Source organism: Xenopus tropicalis, chromosome 6, assembly GCF_000004195.4.
Source record: "Xenopus tropicalis strain Nigerian chromosome 6, UCB_Xtro_10.0, whole genome shotgun sequence".
NCBI classification, from domain to species: Eukaryota; Metazoa; Chordata; class Amphibia; order Anura; family Pipidae; genus Xenopus; species Xenopus tropicalis.
The window spans coordinates 144,105,474-144,126,993 of record NC_030682.2 but is presented as its reverse complement, the minus strand read 5'-3'; the positions used below and the strand labels follow the sequence as shown (position 1 = coordinate 144,126,993).

The window sequence follows — 21,520 nt, the reverse complement described above, 5'->3', positions numbered from 1 at the left end:
ACCTCTTCCCCGTCTTACTCTCGTTTCATCTTTCCCCTTCTCCGACTGCCATTCCTTAGTCCAACCGAGAACCTACCTACTTCTCTCTGTCTCTTCTCTCACCTCCCAATCTCACCCTCTCTCCTAGTCTGTCTCCTCTCCTGCCTCTCTCCATCCCAATCTCACCCTCTCTCCTAGTCTGTCTCCTCTCCTGCTTCTCTCCATCCCAATCTCACCCTCTCTCCTAGTCTGTCTCCTCTCCTGCCTCTCTCCATCCCAATCTCACCCTCTCTCCTAGTCTGTCTCCTCTCCTGCCTCTCTCCATCCCAATCTCACCCTCTCTCCTAGTCTGTCTCCTCTCCTGCCTCTCTCACCTCCCAATCTCACCCTCTCTCCTAGTCTGTCTCCTCTCCTGCTTCTCTCCATCCCAATCTCACCCTCTCTCCTAGTCTGTCTCCTTTCCTGCCTCTCTCCATGCCAATCTCACCCTCTCTCCTAGTCTGTCTCCTCTCCTGCCTCTCTCCTTCCCAATCTCACCCTCTCTCCTAGTCTGTCTCCTCTCCTGCCTCTCTCCATCCCAATCTCGCCCTCTCTCCTGCCTCTCTCCATGCCAATCTCACCCTCTCTCCTAGTCTGTCTCCTCTCCTGCCTCTCCCCATCCCAATCTCACCCTCTCTCCTAGTCTGTCTCCTCTCCTGCCTCTCTCCATGCCAATCTCACCCTCTCTCCTAGTCTGTCTCCTCTCCTGCCTCTCTCCATCCCAATCTCACCCTCTCTCCTAGTCTGTCTCCTCTCCTGCCTCTCTCCATCCCAATCTCACCCTCTCTCCTAGTCTGTCTCCTCTCCTGCCTCTCTCCATCCCAATCTCACCCTCTCTCCTAGTCTGTCTCCTCTCCTGCCTCTCTCCATCCCAATCTCACCCTCTCTCCTAGTCTGTCTCCTCTCCTGCCTCTCTCCATCCCAATCTCACCCTCTCTCCTAGTCTGTCTCCTCTCCTGCCTCTCTCCATCCCAATCTCACCCTCTCTCCTAGTCTGTCTCCTTTCCTGCCTCTCTCCATCCCAATCTCACCCTCTCTCCTAGTCTGTCTCCTCTCCTGCCTCTCTCCATCCCAATCTCACCCTCTCTCCTAGTCTGTCTCCTCTCCTGCCTCTCTCCATCCCAATCTCACCCTCTCTCCTAGTCTGTCTCCTCTCCTGCCTCTCTCCATGCCAATCTCACCCTCTCTCCTAGTCTGTCTCCTCTCCTGCCTCTCTCCATCCCAATCTCACCCTCTCTCCTAGTCTGTCTCCTCTCCTGCCTCTCTCCATCCCAATCTCACCCTCTCTCCTAGTCTGTCTCCTCTCCTGCCTCTCTCCATCCCAATCTCACCCTCTCTCCTAGTCTGTCTCCTCTCCTGCCTCTCTCCATCCCAATCTCACCCTCTCTCCTAGTCTGTCTCCTCTCCTGCCTCTCTCCATCCCAATCTCACCCTCTCTCCTAGTCTGTCTCCTCTCCTGCCTCTCTCCATCCCAATCTCACCCTCTCTCCTAGTCTGTCTCCTTTCCTGCCTCTCTCCATCCCAATCTCACCCTCTCTCCTAGTCTGTCTCCTCTCCTGCCTCTCTCCATCCCAATCTCACCCTCTCTCCTAGTCTGTCTCCTCTCCTGCCTCTCTCCATCCCAATCTCACCCTCTCTCCTAGTCTGTCTCCTCTCCTGCCTCTCTCCATCCTAATCTCACCCTCTCTCCTAGTCTGTCTCCTGCCTCAATAAATCCTCATCTCTCCATTTGCATCTCCTCTCCATCCCCTTGTGTCTCTCTCTGCCCCACCCCTCCCCACTTTACTCTTTCCTCACACACGTTACCCCCATCTCTCTCCTACCCTGTCTCACTGCCACCCCTCATTTCTCTCTTCTCTGCCACTTTTCCCTGTGCAACCTCTCTCCATCTTTTACTGCTTTACTGCCTCATCCTCCATGGGGGGATCCCATTGATCTTATCAAAGCTTTTCTGTACTTTTCAGCTATGAATAATTACTGTCATTAATTACACTTTGTTAAAATGTATGTAAACCATGAAACTTTTACCTTATTTTCTGTTAAAGACAATACAGAGTTAATGCAGCTGTTTCTTGTTACTTTGAGGATAATGGATTATAGAGTGATTTTTTTTTTAACTTGTCTATAAAAGACCCAGTCGACCCTTAATTTTACACTTTCGTGGGATACATGTATGTACATTGGTACCTGTAGGTTACAGAGCCAGGGGCCATTTTATCTGCCAGACACTCTGAGTTATTCCATGAGATAGGGATAGAACATACTTCTTACTCCTTTTACTTTTTAGGGCTAAAACCATTTAAATGTTCGATGTGCGACTACGCTACACGCAGCAAAAGTAACCTGAAGGCTCATATGAACCGGCACAGCACCGAGAAGACACATTTGTGCGACATGTGCGGCAAGAAGTTCAAATCCAAAGGAACCCTTAAGAGCCATAAGCTCCTTCATACATCCGATGGTAAGTCCCAACCCTGCTGTCTGTAGGGGGTCAAGGTGGAAGAGCTCAAACAGTTTTCAGAGAGAGAGAGGCAGGAATGAAACTGGGGAGAATAGTTTCCCGTTGGGTTGTGCGATATAGGTTAAACATACAGGATTCTGGCCCTGCAGAGATACAACTATACATATAGCAGGGCAAGTTGGTAACAGTGGCACTCTTATGTCGGTGTTGCCCAACTTAATGGTTTAGTGCCATTATCGACCAACATCAGAAGGCCATTGAGTTGTGGTTTAATGGCAACTCACAACTTAGCCGGCCCTTTCTACAAATGAAATGGCCCCACAAACTTGTTTTTCCCCTGATCACTACCCCAAATAACGTCAGTCCTAGGGCAGAATTGCAAAGTCGATGTTTCAGAGCACTCCTCTAACAGCACAAACATGTTTAGTTCTGCTCTGATTTTCTAGCGACCCATTAGACTGCCCTTCAGCACCGTCTGTTGATCTCTCATATGGACAGGGGGAGTGATAAAACATGGGGGAATAGGGGAGTCAGTTGCAGTCTACACTATGGGCACCTAGGGCAGTAGGTTTATTGTACTTGGCCCTCTCTGACACTCAGCTCTGTGTTATACTTGTAACTATCGGGCAAACAAACTAACAGGATGGTTTTAATTCTAGGCAAGCAGTTCAAGTGCACAGTCTGCGAGTTCACGGCTGTTCAAAAACGACATCTTGTGCGTCACATGGAACAACATACCTCTTTTAAGGCAAGTCTCCTAGAGGCAGCAGACTGGTTACTGTCACCATGCTGTGTTGTATTATGTAGTCATCAATATAACTATATATGAGTAATGGCACGGGCACAGTGTATGTATCACTTTTGGGTTGGGGCTTTGTGGGGCTCGTTTCCTAATGGGGCTCAACTGCACTCAGTCAGTTCAAGAAGTCCAGGAACCTGTGCCTACTTTGCGCATGTAGTAGTAACCAATGTGGTTCTTGCTGCTACTGTGCTCTGCGGGGGCAGGAACACCGCTCAGTAAGTACCTGGCCACCTACTGGCCATTCGGTATACTACAGTACCTACTTACTATATACAGTCCCCCCAATCATCAAGAAAATTAAGTCAGAATGAAAGAATCTGGTCCATCATTCTTCTTAATTTTCCATTCTCAAATAGTGGAGAACTCTGGAAAATTTGCACCATCAGGACCAGCAGGCTTTATTAGGCATAGAGACCCCCCTATTTGTTCCCATTCTCACAGCTGACTGATGCCCTTTCCCCCTTTCCATTGGCCGTATGGCTGTGAGACTGACCACGAAACCGGGCATTCTTTTCTCAGAACCTAAATATCAACCTGTTAATTATTTTCTTCAGATTTCTGCATTGCATTAAGTTGTTGCTATGTTATCCTGACTGTAATGTTACCAGGGAAAGAGGAGGTGGGAAAATAAGGTGTTTTCTAACCTATACCATATAATTATCCCCTGCGTAGAATAACAAATGCCTATAATTAATACCCCCTGGGCAACTTATAAAAATGTATTTTTAAAGCTGAAAGGTAACATTTATTATTTAGGATGTAGCTGTGCCATAGGGCTGGCGTACAAGCCCACATACACACCATAGCACTGTGTTCTTTAATGGCAACGTCCTGCACAAATACAGTTTTCATCTGGAAACCCATAGCTGCACTGCGAGCCACAGAAAAGGTACCCTTCAATTTTTTTGAATTGGCTTGACGAATTGGTGCCCATTGCAACACTGCTTGTTCAGCCAACCTGCGCTCACAGCTTTGGTGCAACCGACCTGCACTCACGGCTCTTGTGCAACCGACCTGCACTCACGGCTCTTGTGCAACTGACCTGCACTCACGGCTCTTGTGCAACCGACCTGCACTCACGGCTCTTGTGCAACCGACCTGCACTCACGGCTCTTGTGCAACCGACCTGCACTCATGGCTCTTGTGCAACCGACCTGCACTCATGGCTCTTGTGCAACTGACCTGCACTCACGGCTCTTGTGCAACTGACCTGCACTCACGGCTCTTGTGCAACCGACCTGCACTCACGGCTCTTGTGCAACCGACCTGCACTCACGGCTCTTGTGCAACCGACCTGCACTCACGGCTCTTGTGCAACCGACCTGCACTCACGGCTCTTGTGCAACCGACCTGCACTCACGGCTCTTGTGCAACCGACCTGCACTCACGGCTCTTGTGCAACCGACCTGCACTCACGGCTCTTGTGCAACCGGCCTGCACTCACGGCTCTTGTGCAACCGGCCTGCACTCACGGCTCTTGTGCAACCGGCCTGCACTCACGGCTCTTGTGCAACCGGCCTGCACTCACGGCTCTTGTGCAACCGGCCTGCACTCACGGCTCTTATGCAACCGGCCTGCACTCACGGCTCTTGTGCAACCGGCCTGCACTCACGACTCTTGTGCAACCGACCTGCACTTGCCGCTGTTGTGCAACCGACCTGCACTCACGGCTCTGGTGCAACCGACCTGCACTTGCCGCTGTTGTGCAACCGACCTGCACTCGCGGCTCTTGTGCAACCGACCTGCACTCGCGGCTCTGGTGCAACCGACCTGCACTTGCCGCTGTTGTGCAACCGACCTGCACTTGCCGCTGTTGTGCAACCGACCTGCACTTGCCACTGTTGTGCAACCGACCTGCACTCGCGGCTCTTGTGCAACCGACCTGCACTCGCGGCTCTTGTGCAACCGACCTGCACTCGCGGCTCTGGTGCAACCGACCTGCACTCACGGCTCTTGTGCAACCGACCTGCACTTGCCACTGTTGTGCAACCGACCTGCACTCACGGCTCTTGTGCAACCGACCTGCACTTGCCGCTGTTGTGCAACCGACCTGCACTCACGGCTCTGGTGCAACCGACCTGCACTCATGGCTCTGGTGCAACCGACCTGCACTCGCCGCTGTTGTGCAACCGACCTGCACTTGCCACTGTTGTGCAACCGACCTGCACTTGCCACTGTTGTGCAACCGACCTGCACTTGCCACTGTTGTGCAACCGACCTGCACTCACGGCTCTGGTGCAACCGACCTGCACTCATGGCTCTGGTGCAACCGACCTGCACTCGCCGCTGTTGTGCAACCGACCTGCACTCGCCGCTGTTGTGCAACCGACCTGCACTCACGGCTCTGGTGCAACCGACCTGCACTCATGGCTCTGGTGCAACCGACCTGCACTCGCCGCTGTTGTGCAACCGACCTGCACTCGCCGCTGTTGTGCAACCGACCTGCACTCATGGCTCTTGTGCAACCCTCGGCGCCTACTTTTTAGCCGCCGTTCGGAGTAGCCACGCGTTGCCCTCCCATTTACAGAAATCACATTTTTTAAAGAATTTTTTTTCACCATTTTGCCTGCCACTTAAGTTTCCCTTTGACGTGTCAGCCGAGCGGCCCAATTTGCTGCGTTGCCATGGAAACCTGCAAGTTGGAAAAACAAGTCCCTAAATGGCTTCCCAGCCGCTGGAAGCGGAGCACCTGCCAGCCCAATACCTCCGACACGTGTGGGGCAGAGACGCTCACAAACGAGGTATTCATTAGATAATGGGCTCCGGCGGAAGCACTTAGCGGTTACACGTAATTGCTCCGAGTCGCCGCCCCCCTGCTGTGGGTTCTACTTTTGTATTTTAGTGCCTCTCTCCCAGTAAATATACTGAAAGGATTGCTTTCTCTAAGTAACATAGTAATTGCTCCATGTAAGCACCTCACTGGGTCTCGATACGCCATGAACAATCCCTCCCGCCGGATCCTCGTACTAATCATGAGCCCCCCCGCAGCCCTGCGCTCTATTTATATACTCCGAGTATCCATTTACAGGGAAATCAGTCTCTATATAGAAGTATTTACTTGCAAAATATACAGGGACTTGTGGCACCTCACTGTCTGCCCAAGGATAAGTACATTGGAATATAAACTTGGCTTTTAAAGGACAAATCAACCCCAAAAATAAGTTTTTGCCTAATAAAATTCTAAGCAACTTTCCAGTATGAATTTATTCAAAATGTTTTGTGCTTTAAAAGTTATTTGTAAATGTAACTGCTTTTTCCGACTCCTGATACCATTGCCACATTGTACCATATGTTGTAGAGCAGTGATCCCCAACCAGTGGCTCAGGGGCAACATGTTGCTCCCCAACCCCTTGGATGTTGCTCTCAGTGCCCCCAAACCAGGGAGTTATTTTTGAATTCCTGACTTGGGGGCAAGTTTTGGTTGAATAAAAACAAGATTTCCTACCAAATAAAGCCCCTGTAAGCTGATAGGGTGCATAGAGGCCCCTAATAGCCAATCACAGCCCTTATTTGGCTCCTCCATGAACTTTTATGGTGCTTGTGTTGCTCCCCAAGTCTTTTTACATTTGACTGTGGCTCATGAGTAAGAAAGGTTGGGGACCCCTGATGAAATGAAAGTCCTGTTCTGAGACAATCTGCAATTGGTCTTCATTTTTTATTTGTGGCTTTTAAATTATTTTGCTTTATATTCAGCAACTCTACAGTTTGGAATTTTAGCAACAATATGGTCGCTAGGGTCCAAATTACCCCGCAACCAGGCAGTGGTTTGGAAGAGATATATTAAATAATTCTAGAAATCTGTTTAAGTAGGGACAGAAGGAGAATATGGATAGAGATGTAAAGCATGAAAAAGAGCTGAAATCAAGAAAGAATTGTTGGTCTGTATACGAAATATAGGCCTAAAGGTAAATGGAGGTTCCAGTGAGACTCTTAAGGTCTTAAGGTGCCATTTTAGCTACTTATTCAGTCCAAGTTGTCAGCTTACCTGCCCTTCAGGCACCCTGACTGGCCTACTTGACTGATATCTGGACAAAAATCCTAAGCAGCATACGCTCATAAGGATTCGGTTCAGCCCAATCCTGCTGGGTGGGTTCGGAGGCTCGGCCGAACCCAAAAAAGTGAGTTTGGTGCATCCCCTAGTAAAAGATCCTCTCATTTGGTGATCTCGCCTAAAGAGAGGCTCTTATAACCTATGGCCAGCTTTAGTCAAAAAAACTAAAAAAAAGAGTGCCTATTAGTTGGGCCCAAAAATGAAGAAAACAGCAGTTGTTGCGGTTGTTTTGAAAAATGTGAATCTTTACTCAAGTGCCAAAGGCAACGTTTCGGGCTTCACTCCAGCCCTTTATCAAGCCTATTAGTACAAATTCAAACAATTGTTTAAATACCCACAGGAAGAGGAGGATCAGTCCATATTCACCCCCATTTAACCCATAATATTCTGTGAATGTATTTAGTTCACACAATGAAATGCAAACTAAGTGCCTATGTATACAATATAACAAGTGCCCTGTGGCATGTATCACATATAACTTATATAACATTAAACAGATCTTGAAATGGACAGCATCCTACTGCAGTATATTTCATCCATCAAATATCTCTCTGGCTCCAATGCCAAATTCAGGGGACAATTAACCCCATATTCACCCCCATTTAACCCATAATATTCCATAATATTATATAGTTGGGCCCAGGAACACCTGCAAAAATAATAAAGGACAAACATAGCTAGTAAATTAAATCGATAGGTTTACAGAAGGATCGGTGTACCAGCGCTCCCACACCTTGGGGAATTTATCTTGCTTATCCTGGAGAATGCTACATCACTTTCTATTGGCCACGACCCAATTGACTTTATCTTTAAAGTGAGAGATAGGAATTGTTGGGGTTTTTCAGTATTTCACAGCTGTTCTGTTACCAGGAAGGACAATTATTTCTAGTTATTTAGGAATGTGTGTAGCAGTTTCATTTGCGAAACCCTTCAAATTCATTGGACATTTGTAATGAGTGTGTATTGACATGTTTCTTATAATATTGTAAATGGTATTTGGATGGAAATGCCCCTTTTATATTGCACATATTCCTTTTTTTTTTTAAAGAGGCAGTGTACCCGCTTGTTCCACCTGGGTGCAATGAGCAGGGCTTGTGCTGAACAGACTTTTTTGCCTATTGTTTTAATCATGGAAAGTCTCTGGTTTTTGTTATTTCTTGAGCTAAAGAAGGAAACTGAAGCTACTCCATGTTTGGTCCTTGCGAGGTATTTCATTAGATTACCAGTATACTTCCCCCCTCTCTCTTTATCCTTTGTTGTGACTGTTTTGTTAGCAAGAATAATTTATGCAGGTAAAATTATCTAGGTACTCCATGTTTGATCCTTGCGAGGCAGATTATTAGATTTAATTATCTGCCTCGCAAGGACCAAACATGGAGTACCTTCATTTTCCCCTTTTACCCTGTTTATCTTAAGAAATAACCAACCATAGATTTAAACAGTAGGCAAAAAGTGTTTATTTCAAGTATTTATTGTATTCATGTTGAATATGTGGATATACTGACGCTTTTTAGAATCATTTGGGGGTGTTCCTAGGGGGTAAGCAATTTCACAACCAGTATATTCTTCTGAAATTAATGCTTTTGTGTGTGTTATTTCCCCTTCTGTAGCCATTTGGCTGTGCCTTATGTCACTATTCCTGCAACATACCTGGATCCTTAAAGAGACATTACAACAAAAAGCATCCGGATAAGCAGTGTGTGAACGCCGGGACGGGCGAGATTTCCCAGGAAGCCGTGCTCCTCCAAGGTAACATCCTGTTTCTATGGTAACTACAGTTCCTTTTAAAAATTTGCAATAACTTTTTGTCAGTTTGGCTCCAGCAGCCCCGCCCCTTTCTAGCGTACATAATAGGGATTCCCCAGAATCCAGGATTCGGTTCAGTATTCGGCCTTCTTTGACAGGGTTCGGTTCCTGGCCGAACCACATCCTAATTAGCATAAATTAGCATATGCTAATTAGCATCCGGAAGGGTTGCATGTTGGGGGAGGGATTTTTGCTGCACGTTGCATGCGCAGCAATTTTTAACCCTTCATGATCATAATGGTTCGGTATTCGGCCGAATCCATCGGGGTGGGTTTGGGGGTTCGGACAAACCCAAAAAACTGTGTTTGGTGCATCCCTAGTACATAATCACCTAATCCTCCTCTGATTCCTCATTGGTGACTTGTCCCCTTTGCGTCACGGCCCAACCCCATGATGTCATAACCCCACCCAGTGACTTCACAAACACGCCCCTTTTTTTAGCCTATAGATACATTCAAATGTGTTCTAAACAACCATCTCGCTATATCCCCGGACACATCCGGAACAGCATTTGGGAAAGGCACCTCTTAAACACGGATGGTTGGTATTTAAACTAATATAGCGGTTTTGAGCCAGCGATCTGCTAATGACTAGGAACCCGGCAATCTTCCCCTTGTTTTGGGCAGAACATGGAGTAACCAGAATACAAATAATTATACGCTGCTAGGTACGTGTCACCGAGTGGGAATAGCGCCACTCCCCCTGCCAGCAAGGCCCATTGTTCAGCAGCCCTAATGCTGCCATTAATTATAATGAACTAGTTTCCGAGCTGCACCTCCGATTCTGTCTGCTGATCTGTTCATCCGTGTAAATATTTGTCCCACTACTGTGACAGGTTATTAGATCTGCTGCGTCTCCACTAACCAGCTGCCTCTGCTTACCATGCATACGCTCCCTAGCCTCATATATTTACCCTCATTCTTATTTTATCCTGGTTTATTCCATTTTCATTTGTTTTAAAGGGAAACTATACCCCCAGAATGAATACGTAACCAGCAGACAGTTTATATTATGTTAAGTGGCCTATTAAAGAATCTCCCCAAACTGGAATATATATATCAGTAAATATTGCCCTTTTACATCCTTTCCCTTGAGCCGCCATTTAGTGATGGGCTGTGTGCTCCCTCAGAGATCAGCTGACAGGAAGTGATGCAGCTCTAACTGTAACAGGAAGTAGTGTGGGAGCAAAAGGCAGAACTCTGCCCATTCATTGGCTGATGGGGCCTAGCATGTATGTGTGCCTTGGCTTGTTTGTGTGCACTGTGACTCCTATGATCCCAGGGGGCGGCCCTTAGTACTTAAAATGGCAGTTTCCTATTTAGGATTACCCAATGGCACATACTACTAAACAAGTATATTTATATGAAAATGGTTTATTTAGATGAAGCAGGGTTTTACATTTGAGCTGTTTATGCAATATATTTGTATAGAGACCTACATTGTTTGGGGGTATAGTTTTAATCTTTTTGAAAAGTAAACATAATTTCAAGCAACTTTGCAATATACATCACTTAGAAAATATGCAGCCTTTTCATGATGTTTAATGTAATAATCTGGTTTGGAACAGTTTCCTAAGCCCCGCCCCCTGTTCCCTAAGCCCCGCCCCATGTTCCCCTGCTGATCTGGCTGACTACTTTGTGACTCAAATAAAATGTAACAGTAGCCGCCTGCCTTCAGCCTGCCTCCTCCCAATCCCACAATTCCCTGCGAGTACATCTATTATTCAGTTATTGGAATCTATATGGAAATTCTTCAGCAAAATCCGAACTGAGCCGTAAGCAAAAAGTTCATTGTACAACTGCCGCCACTATATTCCTAAAGCAGCGCCACAAAGTGCTGACTGTGCACATCCCAATGAATTCTATATAATTCTATATATTTGGAATTTAGTGCTGACCTGCCATAATACGTTCTTGTACTCAGATAAAGGATCGTGTTGGCTTTTTAGTGGGAGTTCTGCGCGAAGCTCTGAATCATTTTGCACAAAGGGAACACAGCAAATAAGAAAGTATTTAAACAAAACTCATACGTTTGCAAAACAGTCTCTCAGTAGAAGAGGTGGGAACTTCACCTTCGTCCAAACAGGCTTGTAAAATAGCTATTGCAAAATAATAACAGCCCAATGCGTTTCGTGCCGTCCTTAGCATTTAGTTAGAAAAATAACCTTGCTTTGCAAGCTTGGATTTGAGTGCCCCCTCCTCTATTATTATTATTATTATTATTATTATTTATATATCGCCATCAATTTACGCAGCACTTTACAGAATAGAGGGGTACAAAAGACAGAGCAGTTAATGTACATATAAACAATTCACAAAAATGGTTTGCAGTTACATTGGATGAGGATCGGAGACCCTAGGGGGAGGGTCCTGCTCGCAAGAGCTTACATTCTAAAAGGGGAGGGGTTTTGTTGACAGTTGTCCTCTTCCTGTAGCCTTGGGGAGCCCACCTTCACCTTCCATCTTGGATCACTTCTATACAAGCTTGAATTGGAGTGCCCCCTCTTCTATTATTATTATTATTTATATAGCGCCCTCAATTTACGCAGCACTTTACAGAATAGAGGGGTACAAAAGACAGAACAGTTAATGTACATATAAACAATTCACAAAAATGGTTTGCAGTTACATTGGATGAGGATCAGAGACCCTAGGGGGAGGGCCCTGCTCGCAAGAGCTTACATTCTAAAAGGGAGGGGTTTTGTTGACAGTGGGCCTCTTCCTGTAGCCTTAGGGCAGCCCACCTTCACCTTCCATCTTGGATCACTTCTATACATCCCTATAATCAACAAACCATTCAAAAGGTATATCTTATCGACTGCAGCAAGACTAATGAAAGAGGCTATCTGATGTTAACTAGTACATAGTATTTAATTGAAATATTGCATGTATGATGTAAATGTAATAATTACATTTTATATTATGCACTTTATATTATTATTATTATTATTGCATTATAAAATATAATACTGCTCATCATACTGCAAAATCAGTGTGGGTCCTGTGTTGACATCCCCTGACGCTTAGTATTTTAGCATCTAGGGATGACGCTTCGTACTTTGGCCCTTGTCGTGATAAGTAGAAAGCTTCCTGGGCTTCACATTGCTGTTGTCATGGCTGTGTAACACATTGGGGAATTGAGATAACAGGTAATTAGGACCCGAGGTGGCCCGGTTCGGTTCGGCACGGCACGGCCCGGTGGTTGGGGACCCCTGCTTTAAATAAAGATTTAACAGAAAAAGAAACTCCTCCTTTATGCAATATTAAACAAAGCCGTTATTGCCCTTTGACCTAAACCAAATGCGGAGGGATCCTTGTTCCTCTGAGTTTTATTAGGCATTAGTGCCTCACCTTGATATCATTCATACTGAGGATACTTCAAGCTCATTATACACATGAAGATAATGATGAGTTTCTCATTAGTCAGTCCCAGTTCTTCACTAATAAATCCTTTGTATGTTTTACTTGTTCAGTGTTTGATGGTCTAATCCTGCAATAAGATATACAAGCTGAGCTTGGGTTGGAGAGACTGTAGAGGAGCTGGGAACGTGTTGCTTTGTGGAAGCGCCTGGATGAATATTTCATGTTCTCCCAGCTTGGCAAAAAAAAGATAATTAAAAGCAGTTCTGATTTAAATTAATACTAACACGTTCCTTGACGGTTTTATATTCAGTGTCCGGGTTCTTTAAGCAATTCCTTGTCACTCCCTAAGGCCGATCTTCAGCCTCCATGGAGGCTCCTTCCAATCAAGCTCAACTCAAAGCAAAATATTTGGACTAAAAAAAGGACAAAAGTTAGCTGTACTAACATTAAATGGATAATGGCACAATATATACACACAAGTATGTTATCCAGAATGCCTGGAACCTGGGGATTTCCGCATAAGGGTTCTTTCCATAATTCGGATCTCCTACCATAAGTCTGCTAAAAAAGTTATTTAAACAGTAATTAAACCCACTAGGATTGTTTTGGCTCCAATAAGAATTAATTATATCTTAGTTGGGATCAAGTACAGGTACTGTTTTATTATTACAGAGAAAAGGGAATCATTTAACCATTAAATAAACCCAATAGGGCTGTTCTGCCCCCAATAAGGGGTAATTATATCTTAGTTGGGATCAAGTACAGGTACTGTTTTATTATTACAGAGAAAAGGGAATCATTTAACCATTAAATAAACCCAATAGGGCTGTTCTGCCCCAATAAGGGGTAATTATATCTTAGTTGGGATCAAGTACAGGTACTGTTTTATTATTACAGAGAAAAGGGAATCATTTAACCATGAAATAAACCCAAAAGGGCTGTTCTGCCCCCAATAAGGGGTAATTATATCTTAGTTGGGATCAAGTACAGGTACTGTTTTATTATTACAGAGAAAAGGGAATCATTTAACCATTAAATAAACCCAATAGGGCTGTTCTGCCCCCAATAAGGGGTAATTATATCTTAGTTGGGATCAAGTACAGGTACTGTTTTATTATTACAGAGAAAGAAACCCTTTTTAAAAATGTGAATTATTTGATTAAAATGGAGTCTCCTAATAATGCATGGCAAAGGCAACATTAGGATCTTGCATCACAACCTCACCCAGTGGGGTATTTCACAATCTCACCGTCATCATCTCAAAGAACCATTTGTAGTGAATATTCTGTTCCTAAGTCTAAGGGGCGGGTGTGTTATTTGTTCTTTTCTAAGTGCTCTCTCTTTATAATGTCCTCTAATATACTTGAATTGAGTAATCGTGTTCCCTCGTAAGTGCTATTTCTTCAGAGAAAACAACCCCAACCTTGACAGACTTTACTTGTAGATTAGTTACATAGGGTTTAAAAAAGACCAGAGTCCATCAAGTTCAACCCTTCCAAGTAAACCCAGCACCCACACCTACCAATCTATACACTCACATACATAAACTATATATACAACCACTTATACTAACTGTAGATATTAGTATCACAATAGCCTTGGATACTATGCTTGTTCAAGAACTCATCCAGGCCCCTCTTATAGGCATTAACAGAATCTGCCATTACCCCATCACTAGGAAGGGCATTCCCCAACCTCACTGCCCTCACCGTGAGGAACCCCCTACCCAACATCCCCCGGCAGGGCATTCCCCAACCCCCTCACTGCCCTCACCGTGAGGAACCCCCTACCCAACATCCCCCGGCAGGGCATTCCCCAACCCCCTCACTGCCCTCACCGTGAGGAACCCCCTACCCAACATCCCCCGGCAGGGCATTCCCCAACCCCCTCACTGCCCTCACCGTGAGGAACCCCCTACCCAACATCCCCCGGCAGGGCATTCCCCAACCCCCTCACTGCCCTCACCGTGAGGAACCCCCCCTACCCAACATCCCCCGGCAGGGCATTCCCCAACCCCCTCACTGCCCTCACCGTGAGGAACCCCCTACCCAACATCCCCCGGCAGGGCATTCCCCAACCCCCTCACTGCCCTCACCGTGAGGAACCCCCTACTCAACATCCCCCGGCAGGGCATTCCCCCAACCTCACTGCCCTCACCGTGAGGAACCCCCTACCCAACATCCCCCGGCAGGGCATTCCCCAACCCCCTCACTGCCCTCACCGTGAGGAACCCCCTACCCAACATCCCCGGCAGGGCATTCCCCAACCCCCTCACTGCCCTCACCGTGAGGAAGCCCCTACCCAACATCCCCCGGCAGGGCATTCCCCAACCTCACTGCCCTCACCGTGAGGAACCCCCTACCCAACATCCCCCGGCAGGGCATTCCCCAACCCCCTCACTGCCCTCACCGTGAGGAACCCCCTACGCTGCTTCAAATGGAAACTCCATTCCTCTAATCTAAAGGGGGGGCCTCAAGTGCGTTGATCATTTTTATGGGAAAAAAGAACCCCCCCTATCTGCCTATAATCCCCTCTCATGTACTTGTACAGAGTAATCATGTCCCCTCGCAAGCGCCTCTTTTCCAGAGAAAACAACCCCAACCCTGACAGTCTAACCTCATAGTTTAACCCTTCCATCCCCTTAACCAGTTTAGTTGCAGTCTCTGCACTCTCTCCAGCTCATTAATATCCTTCTTAAGGACTGGAGCCCAAAACTGCCCCCCATACTCAGGGTGAGGCCTTACCAGGGACCTATAAAGGGGCAAAATTATGTTCTCATCCCTTGAGTCAATGCCCTTTTTATACAAGACAGCACTTTATTTGCTTTAGTAGCCACAGAATGACACTGCCTGGAATTAGACAACTTGTGATCTACAAAAACCCCCAGATCCTTCTCCATTAAGGATCCCCCCAACTCATTCCCATTCAGTAGATCGCTCGCGTTTATATTATTTCTACCAAAGGGCATAACTTTGCACTTATCAACATTGAACCTCCAATCAATTATTTTTACCTGTTTAGTTGCATGTCTGTGTGTCCAGTTAGAGTTACTTGATGTAACGTAATAAATAGATCTGGATCCATATGTTGGTCTTGTTTGTATTTTGAACGTTCTTCCCCTTTATATTTTTATAAGTAGAGTTTGGTTTGGGAGTGTTTCTCTGACAGCCACTCGGGCAGTGCTGATATAGGCCCCATGCCAGTGCCTCTCGTTGTTGGGAAATTGCCCAATAGTTTGGCTGTCTCAACTACTAATTATGTAGATTGCAATGACTTAAATTGAACTCCAAGGAGAGTCTGCAGTGATATCACTTAGAGCCTCTTGTGTCATCTTTACTGGAAGCAGCCATAGCTGAATCATTGATTCTTACCAGAGCCCATCTTGTTGAATGTGATTACCCAACAGAACAAATTACACAGAGGCGCCCAACGGATTAAATATATTTGTCATTTGTTTTGACTGAACGCAGGACTTAAAATTTGCCTCAGACTGGATCTAATTGAAAAGCACAAATATAAAATGGCCGTTAGTGACGTGCCGATATTTAGTTTGGGTTTGTGCCCAACTTCTTCATGTTGCTCAATGGATTCCTGTTTAAGCAGAATACCAGTGCTGACAGCATCAGAGGTTGACAGGGTTTGTCTTTCCAATTACCTCCTGCTCGTTACTGTAGGAACTAAATGAGCTATAAGTAAATTAATTTCCTCTGGACTTGATTTCAATTAAGCCGGACCGGGTAATATTTCAGGCGCGATGGCGTGCGTCCATTTTGTTTGCTCCTTAATTAAAGCCCTCCGTGCAAAGGTTGGATCTGTAATTAATGGCCTGTATTGTTCTAGTCATTTTCATTTAAGAGCAATAGCCAAAGTGATTGGGGAAAATGCCTTCTTGGTATTGACGGCACAATGGGATCAGCACATTCTGGGAACACATTTTTGCCTAATTGGATGAATCTTTTGTTATCTGTATCACCGCCAATAATGCATAGGGGTCATAACTGCATGTGTGTGTTCAGTTGTAGCTGAAAAATAACATTGTAAGATGATCTAGAGACAGGCCGCATAGTGCCAACATAATTCCTACAAGAAAGGGGGCCATGAAAATCGGCTCCATTGTGACGTCACGTATTTTAAATTCGTATATGTAAGCTGGTTAGATTATTACTGCATAGTCTATAACCTATAGCAACCAATCAGTGACTGGCTTCCTTTAGCCAGCTGCAGGTAGAACAGTTTGGTTGCCATGGGTTACTGCCCACTGGCAAATTTGCCGAGTGTTGATAAATGACCCCCACTGTTTCTTTTTGCAGTCGTTAATGCTTACTGAGTAGCCTTTCTTTCTTTCTTGTCTTCCTGGTTCTCTTTCCATCTGTTTCCCCGTTTACAAAAAAAAAGTTCAATCTAATTCACCTTTTTATGCTTTGTTTTAGGGGGCATGAAGTGTCCTGTGTGTAGCTTTGTGTATGGAACGAAGTGGGAGTTCAATAGACATCTGAAGAACAAACATGGCCTGAAGCTGGTGGAAAATGAAGGAGACGCCAAATGGGAGGTACTAACAGTCAGTTATTGTTACTGCAGCATGGTATGGCATAGAGGTTTAAATGGAGACAATGGTTCCTGGCTGTGCAAAGACTTTTTTAACCTTAAAGTATTGTAAAGAGCTCCAAATACACCTAGATGTTTTTGTTTGTTTGCCTTTTTTAGCCCTACACTGGAGATACAGTATATATTAAACAATAACACATTCCAATAAAACTTTGCAGCCTTTTACCTTTTATATGGGGGGCACAGAACCCCTCAGTGACTGCTAATATCCTTATCATTTACAGTAGGGGGTACATTATCCCTTATAATACATGAGTGATACTCAGAGTTCCCTGTATAACTCAGCCTGCAGCCTTGTGCCTTTATATGGGCACAGAACCCCTCTGTGACTGCTAATATCCTTATCATTTACAGTAGGGGGTACACTATCCCTTATAATACATGAGTGATACTCAGAGTTCCCTGTATAACTCAGCCTGCAGCCTTGTGCCTTTATATGGGGGGCACAGAACCCCTCAGTGACTGCTAATATCCTTATCATTTACAGTAGGGGGTACATTATCCCTTATAATACATGAGTGATACTCAGAGTTCCCTGTATAACTCAGCCTGCAGCCTTGTGCCTTTATATGGGCACAGAACCCCTCAGTGACTGCTAATATCCTTATCATTTACAGTAGGGGGTACATTATCCCTTATAATGAGTGCTACTCATCAGCCTGCAGCCTTGTACCTTTATATGGGCACAAAACTCTAATATCCTTATTAGATCAGATCAGTAAATCCAATGTAGCATAATTTCTGGTTACGCCCTAAACAACCTGTGACATTCCTCTTCGCTTCTATGAAAAGGGGCTGTAACATACTCCTACACTAATCCTGTTTCCTAAATGTGAATATATACATTGTGATCCACTTAGTAGCGAGGTATCCAAACCAGCGGATCTTCTCCTGATATGCCCATGTATGTATGTATGTATGTATATATGTGTGTGTATATATATATAATAACTTTTGGGGTCCCGGTTATTGTATTTCTGGAATATCCGGCTGCGTGCCACTGTTGCGCTTCACAAATGGACACAAGTAATTTGGCAGCCTGAGTTGCGGATACTAAATTCATTAGAATGGCTCTGTCAGGCTTCTAAACTCACCCACTTAGAGATGCCAAAAGGCAGGGGAATTTTTTGTGCCTCCTCCAATCCAATCAGGGAATGTGATAGATAAAGCCGGTGCCGGTGCGCAGCCGAGTGACCGGAGAGGGTTGATAAATGTGTATGCTGTCACCTTGCTGTCAGATAAGATGCGGAAGCTTCTGTAGTAAGCAGAATGGAATAACAATGATTAATAGAAGAATTATCTCGGCTGTAAATTGAACGTCGGCAAGAGTTTGCGTCTTGGGTGGAATAGAAAGAAATTTGTATTCACTCAGAGTCCGATATCAGTATATGGCAAGTGTCCAGTATCTAGCGGCCGGTCACCCTTGGTTGCTTCTGTCTCTCAAATAAAAAGTAAATCCTAAGGCTAACGGCACAGCCCAATAACTGGGACACTGGGGGCGCCACAAAGTGGAAGGAAAGGAAGCGGCAGATTTAGACAGATTTAATCATAGTGCACTCAAATCCCCCAAAAATTCATTACTTGCAAGCCCTTGGGTCCTGGGGATTGTGGGTAAGGGCTACCGGACCACTTTAAGACATACAAACATGCTCATAGTTCATGTAACGGATCCCTTATCCGGAAACCCGTTATCCAGAAAGCTCCGAATTACAGAAAGCCCGTCTCCCATAGACTCCATTTTAATCTGATTTCCTTTTTCTCTGTAATAATAAAACAGTATCTGTACTTGATCCCAACTAAGATATAATTACCCCTTATTGGGGGCAGAATAGCCGTATTGGATTTATTTAATGGTTAAATGATTCCCTTTTCACTGTAATAATAAAACAGTACCTGTACTTGATCCCAACTAAGATATAATTACCCCTTATTGGGGGCAGAACAGCCCTATTGGGTTTATTTAATGGTTAAATGATTCCCTTTTCTCTGTAATAATAAAACAGTACCTGTACTTGATCCCAACTAAGATATAATTACCCCTTATTGGGGGCAGAACAGCCCTATTGGGTTTATTTAATGGTTAAATGATTCTCTTTTCTCTGTAATAATAAAACAGTACCTGTACTTGATCCCAACTAAGATATAATTACCCCTTATTGGGGGCAGAACAGCCCTATTGGGTTTATTTAATGGTTAAATGAATCCCTTTTCTCTGTAATAATAAAACAGTACCTGTACTTGATCCCAGCTAAGATATAATTACCCCTTATTGGGGGCAGAACAGCCCTATTGGGTTTAATTAATGTTTTATTGTTTTTTTAGTAGACTTAAGGTATGGAGATCCAAATTACGGAAAGACCCCTTATCCGGAATACCCTTGGTCCCGAGCATTCTGGATAACGGGTCCCATACCTGTAATACATTCAGCTGTACTTCTGGCTACAGATGACGGCACCAATGCCTTTGTAAGTGACATGTAAGATGCCATTGCTATATAAATAGGGCATTACATGACTTTTTTTGAAGTTCATGGAATATATTTTATTTGCCAAGTGTGTTTACCCTTTCAGTCCCTTGACACGACGGAGGAAACGTGTACCCAGTACCTTCATATCGCTGACACAGAAACAGATGTTCAGGGAACAGAGGCCGCGGTGGCAGCTCTCCAAGACCTTCGATATACCTCAGATACCAGTAAGTGACGAGCCCCTGGTTCCGAAATGATACGAGAATAACGAAGAGCTAACGAGTAAATATAAACCAATGCATTTTCCTACTGGTCTCATTAGGCCTCCATGTTTAAAAAGAACAATTATTTATTGAATGTTTGAGGTGTTGGGCCTCGTTTGCTATCAGCACAGATCTAGGTGCAAAAAGAAACGTCATTTGTAAAGCAGTTTTACCTATATTTTCTTAGTAAACCCATTTCACCTATTTCAATGTCTAGGGAGCTAGGGAATACTGAGCTTTACATAGCATAACGACTCGTTAGGAAAAAAGTCTAGGAAGAGAGAGAGATTAATTGGGGAATGTAAAATACAGATGCAGCCAAGATCCTTTCCCATGTTGTCTTCCCCAGTTAACACAGGAAAAAAAATACTAAAATTCACCACTAGGTGGAACACCATGTTCCACCTAGTGGTGTGGCATGTTCTGTTGTGTTTTGCTGGCAAGTATTTCTACTCTAGCACCATCTAGAGGCAGGATTTAACATTCAACAAATGGTGTCTGGACACGGTGAGACAAAATGTGAAAACTTGCTGGCTGCATCTGTGTGTTGCTAATGGAAAAAGATTAACATTGTGAACAATTTTGCATTTGCACTAATGTAAAATACCTTTTGTAAACCCTTTGCTTTTCATGCCACAGTAGGATGGCTTGCACCAGTGCGCAGTATATGTAATTAAACTTCTTAATGAAAAAGTTATTTTAGCGCTAATTTCAAGTATTGAAATGAAAAATGTAAAAATATTCCATTGCGAAATGCAAATTTTTCTTCTTATTTGACGCATTTTTTTTGCAATTTTTGAATTTTATTACCTTCCCCCAAAAGCCTTCAAAGCCAATTTCACAATTAAGCCACATGTTTTACCCCCAGTCATTCTTGCAGTAATGGCAAGGTATGTTTTGGTGCTTTGCCGCTAATATGGAAGCGTGAGAACTAGTGATGTGCGGGCCGGCCCAATACCCACGGGGCCCATGGTTTTGGGCACATCACCTTCAGTCTGAGCTCTTCCGCTCACCTTCCCCATCCGCAACCTTACACTGCCAGCAGCTCTCTTCCGGCTTCTCTATTTATAGGCGCGTGCCCGGAAGCACTGCCCCTTTTATGACATCATTGTGGGGCAGGTCTATAAATAGAGGGAGGGAGCAGGATCGGGTTGGGAGAGGACGAATTAGGGTCATTGCACATTATTAGTAAGTACCCTGTGTGCCATCAGGGGGAAGATTCACCAATAATCACAGTTGCCATTTTACCATAAGTCGTGCAAAATTACAGTAAAAAAAAAAAAAATTCCAAAAATTGCAAACAACAAGATTTTACCACCTTAAACCTGTTGAGACTTTTCTCTACGATTATGCATTCGTTGCAGGTTTTAAACTTTTGCAACTTCTCCAATGATGTGTCCAAACAACTTAGCGCTATCCTGATTAACCCATTGGAGATTTTTCCTAAATACGCTAAAAAAAACCCAGAAGTCTGTAGTAGAAGTGGCACCACAAAACTTACAAGTTGATCGATCCTAGTGCTTTTTTTTTTGCCCCCTGTAATCAATATGCCTGCTTACTGCCACTTCTTTCCAGCCTCCTATTAGGGATGCACCGAACCCAGTTTTTTGGGTTTGGCCGAACCCCCGAATTCACCCGGATGAATTCAGCCTAATACCAAATCAATAATTCGGATTTGGTTTGGC

The 21,520-nt window shown here is 44.7% G+C and overlaps 1 protein-coding gene across 2 annotated transcripts in view; it reads left to right on the top strand.

Moving 5' to 3' along the window:
- zfat (zinc finger and AT-hook domain containing) overlaps window positions 1–21,520 on the top strand; it is a 49,008-nt gene that overhangs the window by 23,912 nt on the left and 3,576 nt on the right. For both annotated transcript variants that reach the window (XM_012964853.3, NM_001079573.1), the window contains 5 exon segments: window positions 2,306–2,479; window positions 3,139–3,227; window positions 8,943–9,081; window positions 16,931–17,049; window positions 19,676–19,799. In XM_012964853.3, the coding sequence (XP_012820307.2) occupies window positions 2,306–2,479; window positions 3,139–3,227; window positions 8,943–9,081; window positions 16,931–17,049; window positions 19,676–19,799 (645 nt within the window).